At 41.8% G+C, this 20,613-nt stretch overlaps 1 protein-coding gene across 1 annotated transcript in view; it reads left to right on the top strand.

Moving 5' to 3' along the window:
- Nucleotides 1–20,613, top strand: part of ACTR3 (actin related protein 3) — an 859,006-nt gene that overhangs the window by 588,583 nt on the left and 249,810 nt on the right. Inside the window, exon 8 of the mRNA XM_044074929.1 lies at nucleotides 444–617. Within this exon, the coding sequence (XP_043930864.1) occupies nucleotides 444–617 (174 nt within the window). The remainder of the gene's footprint in view (nucleotides 1–443; nucleotides 618–20,613) is intronic.

The raw sequence follows: 20,613 nt of genomic DNA, 5'->3' as shown, positions 1-20,613 counted from the left end.
ATAGTTATAAATGTTAAAGCTAGAGTCTTGTTAGCAAGATTAATAAAAAAATTATGCTAAAGTGCTGGGGAGATGTTTGTTCCGTGGAGTAGTTAGACTGTCATTTTATTTATTTGCAAGTGCTTTTCTTGAATTTGGGTAGTGTAGGTCTTTTTGACAGTTTGTTTCAAAGCATGAGACATAACAGGATTATGGGGGGGCAGATCTTAGAATTTTTTGAAAACATCTTTTCTGAAGCACTCCTGTGAAGCATTTTTTTTGATTAGTTTGAGCTCTCGTCTTACTGTTGTCTGAAGTGACAGCAACATTAATTAGAGTGTTTAGTGTTTTGTGCCAGGTTTCAGTGTAGTAATTGGTGTGCCTACCCGTTTTGAAGCTTAAGTGTTAAATGTTGCAGTAAAGTGAATCTTTTTCTGAAGCTGTTGTATGTATTTCAATTGCAGGAGCGCTTTAGTTATGTTTGTCCAGATTTAGTAAAAGAATTTAGTAAGTACGATACTGATGGAGCAAAGTGGATCAAACAGTACACTGGTGTCAACGCAATTTCTAAGAAAGAGTTCACGATTGATGTAGGATATGAAAGATTCCTGGGACCTGAAATCTTTTTTCATCCTGAGGTAAATGCTTTCTACTTTTCTTGTTTGGTGTAATTTTAAGTTTCAATTTCTTAAATTTCTGAATTATCTTGTTTGTTTTAAAGATGTTGCCAAAGTATATTCCTTTTTTGTTTGGTTATTTTCATTTATCAAAAGTACATTTCTTTACAGCATGCCTACAATGAGGTCTTTTTAATCTGTTTTTGTGCGCTTTCTTCATTCTTTGTTTGCAAAGTGGGAAGTGAAGTATTCTATATGTACAGTTTTCAGACTCCGCCATGGCATGCAATATTTATGTGCTGTGGTAGTGTCTTTAGCGCGTACCACTGTGACCTGATTAGAAAATATTTAAAGTTGCAATTCTACCCATGTTGCCTTCTGTTACTGGAACAGATCAGTCAGGCATTATCAATATATGAAGTATTCACCAACACTTCCATAACGATCATTTGTTCAGAAATTTATAATGGGAGCATGTGTTAATCAGAATAGGAACCCACTCCTCCCCAGCCTGATCGTTATTTTTATACCTGGACTCTGTGTTAGGGGAAAAGTGCATGTGATTACAGTACCGAACAGCAACCACTAGTTGAAGCCAAGCTGTAAAAGAGAATATACCGCCACCCCTTTCTTTGAGGTCAGAGTGTGGGGTCATTCTGCTTTGCTTTCATAGTTTGTCTGCCATTCCCAAGCCTCGGTATTACTAAGTATGCAGTTTGCTTTTTTCATTTTTGGTGTTTATGATGAAGTTAAAATGAAAGTTTAACTGCTTTTTATATATATATATATATATATATATATATATATATAGTATAACACAGGAGTGTTTTGACAGTTTTTTGCTCCCTGTTGCTTATGATCATCAGGGCCTTCCTGACCAATGGACTCATTCTTTCACCATCACCAGGGTGAGAGTCAACTGGTAAAGGCCATCATTTAAGCATCCATCAGCGGTGTTTCAGCTTGCTATTTATTTACTTATGTATTTTTGTTACTTGCTGGACCTAGTTCTCTGCAGTCACTTGGCAAAGCACAGAGGGAAGTTGTGTAATGGATTGACTGTGGAGGCTACCCCTTCTCTTTTGTAAGAGGCATTTCTGCTATGCAGTCCCACCTGTACCCCAGGAAGCATGGGCATTGGCTTCCCTGTTTTCCATCGGGGCGATCACACTAGTTCCGTGTCTTGAGTGTGTGCCATCATCCCGTATGAGAGGTGAGTAGGCCATACCCTTTCATTCCTCCTTCTCCCTTCCTGGGTGCTACAGTGGCAGTTTTGCTGATCCCCAGTAGTCTTAGGCAGGTTTATTTGTTTTGGTTGCATTCTGCATCACAGTTTCCTTGTTTTAGTAGTAGAATGTGGTAGGCTATGGTTAGACAAATTGTTGAATGTATGCAGTAGACTATTGCCTTTGCTGGGCTTATGTCTGTATTAAGCTGCATTTTATTCAACACGATTATTTCAGTGTACCTGTGTAGCTACCTAAAAAAAAAATTTCTGGCTAGATTATTTTTCCCATTATGTTTACTGACTTTTAAAACACTTATTGCCCATTCATTCCCTGTAACACCCTGAATACTAAAGTGAGAGCAGATTAGTGAATGGATCATCCCCCAGGCATCCTTGAAGGGTGGATACCTTTCTCCTGGTCTTCATGTGGATCCCTGCAGCAGCATGCTATTTGTAGTTGTTGACTGCTTGCTCCCAACCTCCCTCAGCATCTCTTCCTGGTTTGCTATCTGATCCCAGGTCTCTCCTGTGTTAGTGAGATCAAGGCCTCATCCCTGTGCTTCAGGACGCTTGGTGGTATCTAAAAGTTCTTGAGCAGGCACTAAAAGATCAAGAAAGCCTTTTACTAGGAAATCTTATATTGACAAGTGGAAAACACTGGTTGGTGCTCTATCCTCGGCTGGGGTGCCTTCTGTGCGAAGTCTGCATGTCCTCCCTGTGGTCGCGTGGGTTTCCTCCGGGTGCTCCGGTTTCCTCCCACATCCCAAAGACATGCTGCAGGTGGATTGAACACTCTAAATTGGCCCTAGGTGTGTGTGTGTGCATGTGTGTGCCTTCTGTGGAAGGTTGGGCGCTGGGCTGGCAACTCAACACCGTAAAAAACTCCACTGCCAATCATGAGCGGACAAGGTGATCCGCTGTGGCGATCCCTAACCGGGAAAAGCCGAAAGATGAAGAAGAAGATGGAGGCAAGACACTGTTTTGATTGTTTTCTTAATGTTCTGAAGAAGTAGGAAGTATTCTGACGAAAAGCGTATGTTTTTTACGGCTTAAAGTTTTTGAATATATTAATAAACAGGCAGTTTCTATAATTTATGAGTCTGGATTCAATATTCCTAGTGGATATAGCTATCGGCTTTCTGAGCCTGAAACTGGAGCGTTTTTGTTGGTATTTAGTTTATGGACCTTGACAGCATGTCAGCACATTTTTCAGCCAGGATATATTCAAGTCTGTATCACTAATGTTACAGTAATGCAGTGCATAAACAAAAAGCAGGACTGTAATCCGTTCACTTTAGCAAAATTGCAATTTGTTTGGGGACGGGCTTTGCAGTATAATTTAAGTTTCAGAAATTCATATTCTACTTTTTCGCCTTCATTTATAGGATGTTATAGTGACTTCTGGACAGTCTGCTGTTACTGTAGGTGTCAGCATAATCCAAAGTTTGGCTTTGTAAGATACAGTGGATATAAAACGTGTACACATCCCTGTTAAAATGACAGGTTTTTGTGATAAAAAAAATGAGACCACAATAAATCATTTCAAAACTTTACCCACCTTTAATGAGACCTATAACCTATACAATTCAACTGAAAAACAAACAAATCTGTTAAGGGGGGAAAAAATATAAAAAAATAAAAAAGTACAATAAGCTGGTTGCATAAGCATGCACACCCTTAAACTAATACTTTGTTGAAGCACCTTTTGGTTTAATTACAGCATTCAGTCTTCTTGGGTACACACCTGCCATCAACTAGAGACTCTGATTAACCCCAAATAAAGTTCAGCTGTCCTAGTAGGATTTTCCTGAAATTTACTCAGTTGCCTGCTACAGCAAAAGCCATGGTTTGCAGAGAGCTTACAAAGCATCAAAGGGATCTTATTTTTTATAGGTTCATAGGTAGGTACTAGGCTATTGGCCCTAGGGCCTATATAAGCCTAGCCAAAAAGGTGCCCTGGCTTTCACCACCCAAGAAAATTATTTTCCTGTGCCCCTGTAGAAAGGTATCAGTTAGGAGAAGGGTACAAAAAAAATTCCACACCATTGATGTACTATGGAACACAGTGAAGACTGTCATCAAAAAATGTAGAAAATATGGAACAACAGTGACATTGCAAAGAGCTGGTTGTCCCTCCAAAATTGATGAAAAGACGAGACAAAAACTGGTCAGGGAGGCTGCCAAGAGACCTACAGCAACACTGAAGGAACTGCAGGAATTTTTGGCAAGTACTGTTTTTGTACTACATGTGACAATCTCCCGTATTCTCAATTTGTCTGGACAATGGGGTAGGGTTGCAAGATAGAAGCCTTTTCTTACACAGAAAAATATCGAGACCCGAGTAAAATTTGCAAAACCATACATCAAGTCTCCCAGAAGCTTGTGGGAAAATGTGTTATGGTCTGATGAGACCAAGGTTGAACTTTTTGGCCACAATTCCAAAAGATACAGTTGATGCAAAAACAACACTTCTCATCACCAAAAGAACACCATCCCCACAGTGAAGCATGGTGATGGCAGTGTCGTGCTTTAGGGTTGCTTTTCTTCAGCTGGAACTGGGGCTTTAGTCAAGGTGGAGGGAATTATGAACAGTTCCAAATACCAGTCACTTTTGGCCCAAAACCTTCAGGCATTTGCTATAAAGCTGAAGATTAAAAGGAATTTCACCTTTCAACACGACAATGACCCTAAGCATGCATCCAAATCAACAAAAGAAGAAAATTAAAGTTTTGGAGTGGCCTAGCCAGAGCCCAGACCTAAATCCAATAGAAAATATGTGGGGTGACCTGAAGAGGGCTGTGCACAAGAGATGCCCTCACAATCTGACAGATTTGGAATGCTTTTGCAAGGAAGAGTGGACAGGTATTGCCAAGTCAAGATGCGCCGTGCTTATAGACTCCTACCCAAGAAGACTGAGTGCTGTAATTAAATCAAAAGGTGCTTCAACAAAGTATTTGTTTAAAGGTATGCACACTTATGCAACTAGCTTATTGTATGTTTTTATTTTTTATATTTTTTCCCCCTAACATATTTGTTTTTCAATTGAATTGTTCAGGTTATAGGTCACACTAAAGGTGGGAAAAGTTTTGAAATGATTTATTGTGGTCTCATTTTTTTGTATCTCAAAAACCTGGCATTTTAACATGGATGTGTACACTTTTTATATCCACTGTATGCATAGTAAATGCTGTCGTTTTCATAATTACGTGTATAACTTGTCATTCTACTTCTGTGGGATAAGGAAAAATGTACCTGAATTTTGTGTACGTCACTACTGGCATGTGATATTGAATTTGTTGTGTAGGTGTCCTTAAACTCTAAAACTTTGCCATTTCTATTGGCATAGAAAAATAAAACCCTGATTACAGCCCAGGCAACCTAGGCTTGACTGTTGGAGACTTGCATGAAAGAATCAAGTGTGGTGAGGTTCCTCCTGCTTGCTACTCTTCTGGGAGAGTGACCGGAGTTCACACACATGGTGCGTTTCCGCAATAGTAGGGACATCTGGTGGAGGGAGGCAGATCATAGGAGAATGTCTCTCAGGGAGGTAGGACATCCTTTGCACAGGACCATAGCAATCCTACACAAGTGCAAAAGTCAGGGTAGTTGGGTTATTACTCTGTAAGCCACTAATCTCCAACAAGTGCCATTGTAAAAAAAGTGCCATTGTGACTCTCGGGTAGCCCCGCCTTTTTGCCTCGTAGCCCTAACACAGAACCCAAACAGTTTACCATTCAAGGCCCCTGGCAACTTCAAGTTCTGAAGAGTTGAAGAATTGAACATGGAAAATGTGTTCTGTGGGAGCAAAAAAAAGTCACTCAGGAGACCACAGTGTAGTAGGAAGTATCAGCCCAGCTTGCCAAGATGGAACCTAGAGGGGGAGAGAGAAAAATAAGTAAAATTTTAAATTCATGGTAGAACTACCTTTAAAATGGTGATGCCATTGAACATTAAGAAACATGGTTCAACTGCAGATAGCAGGAGAAAGTTTAGATAAGGAGTGTATAATTACCATACCTCTCAACCTCATAGAGCAAGAAATCCGGACAAAGCTAAAAAAATAAAAAGAGGGTGTTAAGGCCTGAAATCAGGGACATATTTTTAAGTATTGCTCTTATAAACTTAGATAGTTATTGGAGCTGTTGGTTTCGCATTTGCATGCATTTTCTGAATGAAATGAAATTTGGAATTCAAATGTCTGTCATTATGTAGTGATTGCAATCGACAGTGATGTTGCATAAACCATAAATTTTACAGAAACAAACCACAAATATGAAAATTCTAGACATTCTGCAAAGTGCTGGATAATTATGAGGTATGGGAATAACCCATGTAGGATACAGAGTAAGATTTTTTCTTAACTTAGAAGGAATTAGTGCTATGTTTTGTAAAACATTTTTGTTCAACTATTTCTACAGTCACCAACTAGACATAGGTTCATAGGTATGTACTAGGCTAATGGCCCTGGGGCCTTTGCAAGCCTAGCCCATAGAAGTGCCCTGGCGTTGTGCCGCCCATCATTAGTTCCCAGTGCCTCTATCAAGTAGAGCCACTGGAGTGATCCCTGGGGTGAACTTTGTATATATACCATCCACTCATCAAGATGTCTCTTGAAGGGGGCTGGTGAGGTGCTCTGCTTGACATGTATGGGAAGTCTCTTCCAGAGCATGGGCAGTCTGTGGGTTATGAACCTGTCCCTCCAGCATGTTCTGTTGATTGTGGTAATGAGGTTGAGGCCTCTGGCGCGTGTTGTGCGAAGAGATTGGGATTTCTTTAGTTGTAGCATTTCTAACATAGCTGGGTCAGACATGGCTTTGTAAGTCAAGCAAAGGTCACCTCTTAGCAGACGATATGAGACAGAGAATAGCTGGAGTTGGTCTGTCTGTGTAGGGCATATGTTTATGGCCTAGGATCCTCTTTGTGAGGTATTTTTGTGGCCTCTCCAGCTGTTGCAGGTGTCTAGTGAGGTATGTGCCAAATGGGGCATTATACTCTGATTGGTCTAATGAGGGAAGAGTAGAGAGAAATGATGGCCTCTTTCTTCCTGGATGCAAAACGCTTGGTAATGAGATGTGCCACATAGAAGGACTTTATGACCACAGTGGCAATGTGGTGGTCAAAGGAGGGGTTGCTGTCAACCTGTGTCCCCAGATCTCTTATAAAACCTTCAGTGGACTCCCATCAGTGAGGTAATTAGTGGGAAATTAGGAAATTAGTTTTTCCCAAAGGGGACGATGACGCATTTTTTGGCATTAAGCTTTAGGCCATGGTTTTGACACCAGTCCTTGATATCAGTGAGGCCTTTCTGTAGGATGTCTGCATCACTTGGGAAGTTAATAATGCCCCCAGCTTGCAGTTGTCCGCAAATGTGGACAGCCAGAGTCCCTCTGTGTTGGCCTGGACTTCTGAGAAGTAAATGCCAAACAGGAGAGGACCCAGGACTGATCCGTGTGGGACTCCACTCATGACTGGTCAGTAGTCTGACTTGGAGTCCGCTACTTTCACACTGTGTGTTCTGTCTGTGAGCCAATTTGCAACCCACCTAACGATATGGGAGTTGATGCCTAGTTTGGTGAGTTTATCAATATTTCCTGAGTGAGGAATGGTATCAAAGACCTTGACCAGATCGAGGTAGGCTGCATGAACTGTCTTCCCTTCATCCACCACCCTGGTGACTGACTCAGAGAAATCAACCAGGTTGAGCAGGCATGTGATCTACCTTTCACAAAACCAAATTGCATGGGATCTAGAGTTTGGAGATTCCCTATATCCTTGTTAATTAGGTCCATGATGATGCACTCCATAGCCTTGCATATCAGACTTGTCAGGCTAATGGGACGATCATTTCCAGGGTCTGTAGTCGCTCTTTCTTTATGGAGAAGGGATGATTGTAGCAGTGTGCCATTCAGTAGGGACAAAGCCTGAGGTGAGACTGTGAGTGAACAGAGCACACAGATGTGGTGCCAGTTCACTTTGTAATTCATGTAGAACGCAGCCAGGGATATTGTCAGGTCCCATGGAAGCTGTATTCTTGGCCTAAGACAATGCAGCTTTAACCTGTGCTGCAGTAATGCAGGGAGCCTGGGTATTGAGATTGGTCCTTTGGGGGGGGGGGGAGTAAAGTTGGCACTGAATCTGTTAAGCCAGTATGTTGGCAATATCTGTTTTTTCAGTATAGGAGTTACCATTGTGCAGTAACTCAGAGCAAATCTGGGTATTGCCATGGAGATTCCTGATATAACTAATGAAGGCTTTGTGGTGGTTTTTAGTGTCTTGCCGCAATTCTGCCTTCATAGCTGGCTTTGGAGGTTTTGTTGAGGGATCTCAACATTTTGTTGTGGCTAATAATGGAATTTTTCCAGTCTTGGGGCTTCAACTTTTTCTGCAACAGTTTCTTCCTTCTGTTGTAGAGTTTATTAATGGCAGGGGACCACCAGACTGGCTTAATTTTTTTGGAGGAGAGTGTCTTGGTTCTGTTGGGTATGGCTAGTACCATGCATTGATGTACGTGTTCCTACTGTGCATTGGTGTATGATTCGGCAGTCATGCGTCTATTTTCTATTGGCATGGGTACCATGACGTCAGCCACTTCTGTTTTTAGGAGTCCAAAGTCAGCTTTGGAGAAGTTTTTCATGGTGGATACCTTTGTGGGGGGTGTGGGTGAGATGTGATTTCCATGGTGATTAGTTTGTGGTCGGTTCTAACCAGGGAAGAATTGACTATTGGTGTAGAGCAGCAGTTGCCCATGTTAGTAATAACCAGGTTAAGGATGTTGCTTCCTCTAGTGGGGTTAAGAATGAGCTCGTCCAGGGCATTGGAATTGATGAATTCCAGGAAGCGTTGGGTCAGTGCATTGTTGCTTGAGCAGTTTTCCCAGTTGATGGAGGGGTAGTTGAAGTCTCCTAGTATGAGAGTGCTGGGTTGGGCCTTGATAGATTTCAGGGTGGTTAGGAATGCTAGTTTTAGTTGTACCTGAAGTATCTCAGATGCATTATACTGGGCTACTTAGTCTGGAGGTGGGCATATCCTTTATGAATATGGAGACACCGCCACCTTTGGAGCTTCGGTCCATTTTTCGGGGCTGAAAGGTGTGGAATGAGTTATAACCTGATAGTGCAGGGATGCTTTCTGCTGCTTTAAACCAGGTCTGCATTACAGCACAAATGTCGATGTTCTCCATTTTGAGGGGTGCTTCGAGCGAGTCCATCTTGAGATTTAGACGTCTAGCTTTGAGCAGCATGACCCTCAGATTGCATTTATTTGTAGCTGTTACGGTGGTGATTTGGTCTTTGGAACTCTGCCTAAAAAGGCACTATAGGGCTGGCAAGAGCCTTAGCAAGTACCCGGAAACCCAGGGGTGACAGATGCAAGCCATTTCTGGCAAAGCATCAAGGTCAGTCATGTCATCCCAAGCAGACAGATACTGGATCCCCTTAGAATGACACCAGAAACTTAGCCAGTTGTTGAAGTCAATCATTTTTTGTTTGTACTGCGGTAGGATACTGTTCAGTGCTAGTGTCATACCTGCCTGGGCCACATAATCCGAGAGCTCCACCATGTCTCTTTTTTTCCATGTAGTCCAGGGAGTTGCATCTCAGGTCATTCACACCCTCATGGACAATGACAGAGTCATACTTGTGTAGTGACCTGAGTGTGTGTGTTGTCAGATTCTGGCACCTGATAGACAGCTGACTGTTACCTTCTCCTTATTCAATCTAGTGAGTGGGACATCTGTGTGCCTTACTATTGAGTCACCTATAATTAGTGTATTGGGCAAGGTGTTCAGCCTTAAAGGCTTAGGTTGAGGGGCACACTGTGGAGGGTGAGCTATGTGTCCTGTGGTCTGTGCTGTGTTGTGGTGGTTGAGTGTGTTTCTGTCTTGGAGGTCTCTGCTGTTTGGGTAAATTTCTATTAAGTGTCTCCATGAAGGTGGATGTGTGGTTTGTGTTTTTATTTGAGAGCTGTGATAGTGGGTGTTCTGGAGGGGCTGTGTGTTCCATGTGGTGTGGTGCAGGTGTTGACCTTTCTTGACTGGAGAGTGCATAGTTTTTGATGCAAGTGCATCTCTCACAAGTCTGAGTGTTGTGAGGTGAGAGGATAGGGTTGTCTGTGTACATGAGGCAGTTGCTACACTGCTTCAGAATGCCCAAGTGCACCAGCTTAATAGGAGAAAGAACAGGGAACTGACCTTTAAACATGCCAGGAGGGGGGGGGTCATCCTTTTAATTTTTGCAGCTCTCATGTCACTATGCTTCAGAAAAAGTCTCCAACCAAAAAGAAAACAAAATTAGAAAAACTGTTTACACTATGACCCAGACTTAGTCCAGTATGTTTATGAATTCAGTCTTTCTTCCTTTACCAGCACTAGTAGTCTAGGCTAATCAGGTTATCTTAAGAATCACTCACTATGATCACAATTCACTTGTACTTTCCTTACTTATCAAGTCTTTCTGTTTTCCTATGGGTCTGGTTCAATTCAAGTTCTTTTATTTCCTGCATAGTCTTGCTGAGTTCAGCTTCTTTGGTCTTCCATTTTCTTATCAGCTTTTTGCCATTGTCAGTGTCATTAGTTCCTTTGTGTATTTATTTATTTTTTTTAATTAAACCAAACTTAGCAAAAGAACCAAATTCTTTCTCAAGGTTGTTTTTTGCTAATTGAAGATCTTGCAACAACGAACATTTCCAAAAGATATGTTGCCCACTACCCCTGTCACATCTTCGGTATAATTCATTCACCCGTAATCATACTTTTTTGTATTCTAACAGGGATGTAGCTTTATCTGTGAAGACGTTTCCTGGGAAATATCCTGAATTTTTTAAAACTGTAGTGGTGTGTCTGGGAACACATCTTGTTCCATTCCTCAACTGCCAGCTGTTTCTGCAGTCTCTTATTCCATTCTAATTTCACAGACATTCCCTGCTGTACTGTAGTCCATTAACGTTTTAAATGCTTTACTTATCTGTTTCGTCCGTCTCTGCTTATTTCTGATTTACACTACATGTTCTGTTATTCTGTGTATTCCCATATTCTCTGTCTGCTTCTGTAATATTTCCTTCAGTTCTAGTGTTCTATGTGTACCAAGTAATCATCTTGCAGTTTGTCACTGAGCCTCACCTCACCCCAATATTTTTAAACAACTTTATTAAATAATCACTAAGACATAGACATACATTTCTAGTAATGTACATATGTTGCATTTTACTACAGAACATTCCTGGATCATTTGCATATAACCTGTACACTTTTCCTCTAATTCCCCCAAAAAACTCTGTCTTTTAGTATAAAAAAAATATGGACAAAGCCGGGGGGGGGGGGCAGAGGCTCGAAAAATAGGGACAGATTTTAAATATTGCTCATATAAACTTAGAAAGTGGCTAGAAAATCAGACTATGTTTTAGTATGTGCATTCTGAAGGATATGAAGTCTGAAACTTTCCAACTAAAAGAAGGCCTGAAAATGTCAGTGGATAGGTAAGTAGTCAGTCCCAACTCTGGCAAACAAAAAATAAGATATGAAGGGAGGGAATGGCTACTGTAGCAATGATCATTCAGACATCTACCATTGTTTTAAGTTTGCTTGCACAACTGTACTGTGTTCATTTGATCATTGCTACAGTAGTCTTAACTCGATGGGTAGAATGTCATAGCTTATAAGATTTGGGAAGAATGTTATGGTCCAGAAGCCTCTGGAGAATTGTCACAGCAAGACCTGATCTAGACCTGAAAAGGAATCTAACTTGTAGTGCCAAGTTGCTGCCTCTCGAATACTTAGTCCACCCTTTCCAAAAAGCCATGATGAAGCCAAGGCCATAGTACAATGTGCCTTGACCCTGCTTTGAATTGCTTATGATGATGAGAATAACAAATGGAGCTAGCATGGGACAACCATTGGTCTGCTTTGACACCAGCTGTTTTTCTTACCTTCGTAAGAAATGAATAACTGATTAGAATTTCTGAAGGTGCTTAGTCCTGTCAAGCTAATTTTCAAGATTTTCATGTGGATATCCAGAGTATGAAGAATCCTTTCTCCTATGGAAAGAAGTCTGTGAAATGGTTAGCTTGCTTTAAGTAAATGGATGCCATTTTAGGTATAACTGATCAATTATAAAATAAATCCAATATTTTGAAAAGTGAAAAGAAATAAGGATGTTCATCGTGTTACCCTGCTGCAGTCATCACACTTGGGATATCCTGCTGTCAGGTGGTCCAGCAGTCGGCCCGAATTCCAAAGTCTTGGTCCGGCATCGGTTGCTGTCGCTTCCTCCCTGATGTCAGTGCGCCAGGGGTATATAAGAGGCATCCGACGCCATTTTCTTCAGTCTTTCTTGCACGGTGCCCGAAACAGTTCGCAAGTGCCGGTCAGCCGACACCTGAGATTTTCGATTTGAATTTCAGTCCGAAGTCTTCAATAAAGCTAAGTACCCCGTTGGGTAACATTTTCTTGCCTCAGTCCAATGTCAGAAAAAGTTAACAAATGCATTTCTTGTGGGAAGCAAATACCTCATAAGGACTTCCATTCCTATTGTATTCCTTGCCTAGGCCCAGACCACGATGTCACAGGTTGTCGGTTTTGCGCTAGGTTTAATAAACGAACTATCAAACGCCGTTTTGACTTCGCACGGCATTACTTTGTTAGGAAATTTAATTATATCATGCCGTCGGAGCAGCCGACGACCGCCACTCATAAAAAAAAAAAACGCAAGGATAAGGACAGGCAGCCTAGGAATAAGCCAGACACCGAGGCCTCAGCTGGGCCTGTCGCCGGTTCTCCGGTTTTCAGTGAGGCGCCTACGCAGCCCCTGACGACCGCAGAGCTGGAACCCCAGACAGCTGCGGATTCCCATACGGAGTCTACTAGGCCTACGCAGCCTTCTACCGACACCGGAGCAGAACTAGACACCGGTGCAATGGAAACACCTTCGGTTTCTTCAGACCGACTACACTCACAATTAAATCTTATGCTAAACGTAAAACTCCTTTAAAACCAAAGAAAACTGTACATCAGTCTACAGTTCAAGGCCCCATGCCTAAGAAACAGGTGCTTAAGATGGCTGAAGATTTGATTACCCTTATCAGGGGTTTCCATCCCCCTCCTGAAAGACAAGAGGAGGATTATGCATCCTCTGACCAGGTTTCACTCTCCTCAGATTCTTCTGAGTAACAGGATTACACTTTTCCACCTTATGAAGATTCTGATGCTGAAGACTCTATTCCCTCAGCATCTCCCCCTGAAGACTACTCCTTTGGGGAAACTTTACATACCATGAGGGAACATTTCCACTGGGAAGGCCAGGATTACTCGGATTCTAAGAAAAGGCTCCGAGAGATCCTTTTACTACCCCAGCACAGACCTCTTGCTATCCCTCCTGTTCTGGATATTGTGGATGATGTTTACTTGGAGTCTAGTTTAAATCCAGACTCTCTTCCTCCTGCTCCAGCCAAACCAGACAGATACTACAGAGTACCTGACTCTCACAAATTCCTTTATAAAAGCCCTGTAGCTGACCCAGAAACCATTTCCCAGGGTCCTAAGGGAGCTAAAGCTTCTATGACTAAAAATCCTGTGCCCTCTGAAAGGGATTCCAGAGCCCTAGATAGATGGGGCAAGAAAATATACACCTCAGCTACAATGGCTATGAGAGCATTAAACTGCTAGTTTCACATGTTGAAATATCAACAATTTCTAATGTCTCAGTTAAAACAAAAAAATGAGCACACATTCAGAACTGCCTGAATTCAAAGAAATGCAGGATCTGTTGCATGCAGCTGAACAGGTGGGCAAACATACTTTACAATGCGGATTTGACTCATTGGAAGCTTCTTGTAGAGCAGCTGTTACTGGCTCTGTCATACATAGGCATGCTTGGTTAAAAGAATAAACCCTCCCTGACCATGTTAAAGCAAAATTATTGGATGCACCTTTACAACAGGATGTATGTGATGTCAAAGCAGAAGAGGTTTTAAAGAAAATGGAGGATAAAGCAAAGTCTATGCAAACGGTCAATGATTTTTTGCAGGTACAACCCCCTCGATTCAGCAGAAATTGGCCAACAAAAAACTGGTCCTTTCCAGCTTCAGACAGATCACAGAGGGGGTAAATACAGACACCCAAGGGGCAGAGGTCAGTCACAGGGCCCTTTCAAACCTCGCCAATGGGGTTCTGCTACCCAGAAAGGAGGAGAAGACAGGCCCCAAGCTAGCAGAAGACAAACACAATGACTCTATCCTCAAACTACCAAGCAAATCTCTCCTGGCAACTCCCTTGGGAGGAAAACTAGCATTTTTTGCAGACAACTGGCACATCATCACAAAAGACAAATGGGTTCTAAACATTGTCTCTCAAGGATACAGATTTCACTTTCATACCTTACCAAGGAACAAAGGAATGCCAAACCTGCCACCAAATCAATGGGCAGAGGCACAAAGACAAATTACAGCTCTGATGAACATGAGAGCCATTCAACAGGTACCTACACAGGAGCAAGGACAAGGATTTTACTCAAGACTCTTCCTAGTCCCAAGAAAGGACAAAGCATGGAGACCCATTCTGGATCTTTCAATTCTGAACACCTATCTGCAAGTACCAAAATTCAAGATGCTAACACTACAGCAGCTTCTTCCCATGCTGGGCAAGAATGCTTGGCTAGTCACTTTGGACCTCAAGGAGGCATACCTGCATGTCCCTATCAGACAAAATTGCAGAAGATACCTCCGCTTCACTGCAGGCTCAAAGCATTATCAATTCTCTGCACTGCCCTTTGGCTTATCTACTGCGCCCAGGATCTTCACAAAATGCCTGGCACCAGTAATTGCATACTGCAGACAAAGAGGAATTCAAATATACCCATACCTGGATGACTGCCTTATTCAAACAGAAAGCAAAGACATTCTGTTAAAGCATCTGGCATTTGTCAAACACCTTCTAAGTTGCCTAGGGTACACAGTAAACGAAAAGAAATCAAAACTAGTGCCCTCACAAAACATAATATTCCTGGGTGCCAGCTTGAATACAATGGCCCAGATGGCTTATCTCACACCAGACAAGCAACGACAGCTGTTTCAATATTTCAAAATAATGGCAACAAAGACCCAACTCCCTGCAAGAAAAATTCTGCAGGCCTTGGGATTCACGGCATCTTGCATACTACTAATACCATTTGCAAAACTGCATATGAGGAAATTACAATGGTACCTGAAAAGTGTATGGACTCAGCACAGCCACAGCTTGGAAACAATGATGCCACTCATTCCCTGCCTTCAACAGGAGTTTCTATGGTGGGCACAGGCTTGTCACCTCAACAAGGGTCAGCCTTTCACCTTACCCACAGCCAGGCAAACTATAATAACAGATGCATCAGACTATGCCTGGGAAGCACACATGGCAGGGCAGTGCATTCAGGGCAAATGGACTACAGATCAGAGGCATCTGCATATCAATCAAAAAGAAATGCTAGCAGTACAGAATGCCCTAACAGCTTTCAAGGACCTTCTACACCCAGGACAACTACTAATACAGACGGACAATACCACAGTCATGTGGTACATAAACAAGCAAGGGGGCACACATTCCTACCCTCTATGCAGGCAAGCAATGACCTTGTGGAACACTGCACTGTCTTACCAGGTTCAATTACAAGCACAATTCCTGCCAGGACAGAAAAACACATTGGCAGACGACCTAAGCAGAAACATCATGGATCCACACGAATGGAAACTAGATCCACAAGTATTTGCAATGATAGCTCAAAACTGGGGACGCCCAGACATAGATCTGTTTGCAAGCCCCCACAACCACCAACTTCAAAAATTTTGCACAAGGATCCTTCCATCCACTAGCTTGGGAAGTGGACGCCCTGTCATTCAGTTGGAAAACATTAACAGTGTATGCTTTCCCTCCACTACCTCTTCTAGCAAAGGTACTGCTGAAAGTTAGATTAGAGAGACCACAAATGATACTTGTTGCACCAGACTGGCCACGCCAGCATTGGTACACAATTTTAAGGAACATGGCCCAAGGCCCACCATGGATTTTGCCACAAATTCCTCACCTGCTCACCCAGCAAGATCATCAGATTCTACACAGCCAGCTCAAGACTTTAAACCTGGCTGCATAGCAAATTACCTAAACAACCAGCCAACACCTTTATCCAAAGCTGTTATGGATGTCATTCTGGGGGCCGGGAGACCCAGCACCAGGAAAACCTATTTAGACAAATGGAAAAGATTTTGCGCCTGGAACCAGGCTAAAGGCCTAAACCCCCTTGATCCAAACATCATTCTACAATATTTAACTGAGATGTTACACAAAGGACTTTCCTTTTCATCTATTAAAAATCCACGCCTCAGCAATTTCAGCTCATTACAGCACGGATCCTACTTTATTCTCACATCCACTCCTGAGACAGTTCCTCAGAGGGGCTAAGAACTTAAGACCGCCAAGGAGAGCTCCAACACGTACTTGGGATCTCAACTTTGTTCTGGAAAAGCTTACACTACCGCCCTTTGAACCAGCTTTTTCTGCTGATTTAAAATTTCTTTCATGGAAAACTGCCCTACTACTAGCAATAACTTCAGCTAGAAGAGTCTCAGAGCTACAGGCACTAATGGCAGTGGAACCTTTCATAATTTTTCATCAAGACAGAGTCTCTCTATGAACAAATCCTTCCTTTATGCCAAAGGTGGTATCCAGTTTGGCCCTAAACCAAACCATTCACTTGCCCACCTTCTTCCCAAATCCCCAGAACAAAGGAGAAAGACTCCTGCACTCTTTGGACATTCACAGGCAATTGCGTTACTACTTGGATAAAACTAAGGCTTTCTGAGAAACTGACCAGCTTTTTGTAGCCTATGCTACAGGATCACAAGGAAAAGCTATCTCAAAACAGACCATTTCAAAATGGATAGGGCATTGCATACGTTCCTGTTACACACATCATGGGAAACCAGTACCTGCTAACATTAGGTCCCACTCCACCAGGGCTGCAGCTACATCAGCAGCCTTTTTCAGGGGAGTGCCAGCCAAGGATATTCTGGAAGCTGCTACTTGGGAGTTCAGTGCACACTTTCACCAAACACGATCACTTACCTCTATACTCTAAGACTAGAGCTGGTTTTGCCACTGCAGTTTTGCAGGGCTTACTAGCTTCTTCTAACCCTGTCTGACTCCACCTCCCATCCTTAGCTTTGGGATTCAACCCAAGTGTGATGACTGCAGCAGGGCAACACGATGAACATAGTACAGTTTTGTACCTACCATAAATGTAGATGTTAGAGTGTTCACCCTGCTGCAGTCCAGGTTACCCTCCCTGAACTAGCTGAACTTATCTCTACCACTCTATCCTATACTACCTCTGTGGTGTATTTGCTTGTGCCTAAGGGTTTTCTTTTATTTCTATATACCGTCGGATGCCTCTTGTATACCCCTGGCGCACTGACGTCAGGGAGGAAGCGACAGCAACCGACGCCGGGCCAAGACTTTGGAATTCGGGCAGACTGCGGGACCGCCTGACGGCAGGATAACCCAAGTGTGATAACTGCAGCAGGGTGAACACTCGAACATCTACATTTATGGTAGGTACAAAACTGTACTTTACTCTACCGTGAAAGCTTACAACTGAAGACACTGTTCTTGCAGAGAAGTTGTTTTGTATGATAAGCAACCCAATTCAGCCTGATGAGCTGGTTTAATTGCAGCAAGAGTTTGCTTTTAAAAAACAAAATTAAGAACCTAAAGAGGAGCCACCACTTTCTAAGTGGCTGATATATGCAGAAGCCCTTTCAAAACTATACCTTGACATCAGAATGTACTGGAAGGGGTGGATCAGTGGGCAGACCTGCTGAAATGGCCTAGAAATGAACCTTGATAGAGGAGTAAGAAAGGCCAAAGTATAACGTGCGCAAATACTGTAGAACCAGAGAAATAGTAGCCTTAAAGATCAGGTTCAAAACAATGATAGTATGTAATGGAAAGACTTACCAGGCTGTGGATGTCTGTTACTCCTTTCTCTTGATGAAGATATTTGAATCATTTTGATGATGCATTTTGGTGACCACATAGAAAGCAGCTAAGTTTTGTCAGTATTGGGAAGCCTCATTGTCCTATCCCAAAATGTGAAAGATAAGGTAGAGTACCATTTGTTAAACTGTCCTACCCCAAAACGTGAAAGATAAGGTAAAGTACCATTTGTTAAACAATTGTAAGACAGTTTGTAGTTTGGCAAGCTTTACGTTAACAGTTTGGCAGATATGACTGTCAATTGCAAAGCAGTTTTTTCTTTTACATAATTGAGGAGTGCTTCCATAATGTTCATTCTTCAGGACGAACTGATGGAAAGTATGTGCCAATTAAGGTATCCAGTGATCAGTTTCCATAATTCACAGGTCTTTCAAAACTTACTCTGCCTTTCAGCATTTCACTAAAAAATTATCTGTACAATAAATTAGTAATTGCAAGCACAAAAATATGATTAGGAAAACTGCAAGTCTTTTCTTCCATACTGTTGTTCCTTGGAGCGTTATCTTTAAAAGGGCCTTAGTTCTTAATTTGGCACTAACTATACAATCTTTTCCATTTGCCAATATATGATTTCCTAGTAGCAGTTTTCCCTTTAATTCCTCCTGCACATCTACAGAAAAGAGGTGGGTAAAAGGTTTTAAAATACTTATCATCCAAGCAGTTAACTGAGGTTGTTTCATATTTGGGCTCATCAGGTAACCCCTATCTTTTGTAAATAGGTCAAATCTTGGAAAGCTTGTGGTAATTGCCTTTGGCAAGTTCCAAAAGGAAGAACCACTGTTACCTGGGCCAAAAGGGAGTTGTTAGTGATCATTGTAGAGTCCTTGTGAGTCTAACATCTGATGTTATGGTAAGTTCACTTACACAACTTTACTTTCCAGATACATTTGTGAGGTGTTTTATTAACGGAAATACATTTTTCATAGTGGTTTAACTTCAGTTGCTTGATCAACATGAATGCAGATATCCTGAAGGTAAGGTACTCTACACTGAAATGGAAAAGTTGACTTCGTAAAGGTTGCTTCCCGATACATGCAGACATTTAAAAAAAAATCCCCTTATGTGGCGGGGCTGTCCTCCCCATTAATTGTCTGTATAGTTGACCAAACTCCCTATCAACTAAACCATTGGAAACCCCCCTATTAGTTAGTGGAAAGTCAACATTATAACTTGGTGAAAATAATAACATCAAGAAAATAAATGCAGAGAACGTTTTTTATTACTAGTGCATTTTTATAGACATTCTGGGCGTGTTTAAAGACTGATTTTTTTTTTTTGGAAAATAGGTTGGGCAACACCAAAGCCATGAAACTCAAGAGCAACTTTAATGATAAATAAAAAAAATAAGTGCTTTTGTTCTACACAGTTAGAACTTCATCAGACAATTATACAACCCCCCACCTTAAATGCATTAATTCAATCATGTGATCCTGATTAAAACCATTGATAAAAGCGAATACTAAATTATTTAAAGCCATACAGCCTGCCTTTACATTACCAATCCAGGAAAGACACAGGTCTCAATAAAAGCCAATACATAAACATAAAAATAGAATATATACATACACAAAACATAATAAGAAATCACATATAACATAAAATCAAGCTGTCATGTGGACTCATCTTTTTAATGCCTTCAGTTTCAATAAAGGGGCTATAGACAATTCAGCCCCAGCCATCTGTAGGAATTAAAGTGAACTTGCCAAAACAATTCACATTTTTCCAACAAGTTCCCAAGGATCCCCCTTTAACATTACATTCCACCTTTTCAACCACTGTAAAATGAAATTTATGGTCTCCTGATGCTGTTATATGCCTACTAAATCCATTGCTGGTCCTGCCTTTCCTGATGTCATACTTATATTTATAGACCCTCTCACGTAATTTACATTCAGTTTTTCCTATATAAAAACAATCGCAGGACTGGCATAAGGCTTCTAAAAGGAATGCATTTCCCAGTGATAAGGTGCTCATGATTATTTTTTGATCCCCAGGACTTTGATCAGCAGCTGGGTATTCACTGGCTAGGATAGAGCCCTGCCATCAGCCCTCCATTCTTTGACAAGAGTCAAGTGGTAGGAAGCAGGCCAGCTTGCTCTTCTGGGAGGTGTGGAGGTGTCCCTCCACTTATCCTTCCCATTTAGGAGTGGCTTCTATTTGGCCATGGTCACTACCTCCTGAGTAGAAGTGTGCATCTGCAAGCTATTTTCATCTTGGCTCCTATGCATTGATGGTAGAGTGAGCTCAATCAGGTAGGAACTCAACTGGGTAAGCACCTAGTGCTTCCACTAGGAATCTCACATATGGGGACTTAGAGCCAACTTCCTTACCCCAAGTTGCTAGTAAAACTTGTTACCTGCAACATAGTTGGGGCTTTATCCCTGTATTCCATGAAACTGGCTGGGAGAGCAACATTCTTGAAAGATTTGGAAGAAAATCCACACCGCTGCTACCAGGACTGTTAATTGAAAGATGTCAGGAGCCTTTTCCTTAACCAGCTAAAGGAGAAAGCGAGAGTGTAAAAGACCAGGATGTTTTCATTAAATGTGATGATGCTGTGTGTGTGTAATGGAGAGCAGCAGCTACAAGATCAGAATTAGGGAAACATGCCTGACTAAAGACACTGCCAGATCATGTAAAAGCAGGAATCCTTAATGCCCCACTGGAGATTTTTTTTTTTTTTTTTTTTTTATTTGATTTGACCCTCTGTAGAAAAGATGTTTAAGAAACTAGAGGATAAAGGAAGGACTGTGCATTTTGTAAAGCAGTTTTTC

The sequence above is a fragment of the Protopterus annectens genome, chromosome 6.part0 (assembly GCF_019279795.1).
Source record: "Protopterus annectens isolate FY-2018-M chromosome 6.part0, PAN1.0, whole genome shotgun sequence".
NCBI lineage: Eukaryota > Metazoa > Chordata > Ceratodontiformes > Protopteridae > Protopterus > Protopterus annectens.
This window is presented reverse-complemented; position numbering and strand designations above follow the sequence as displayed.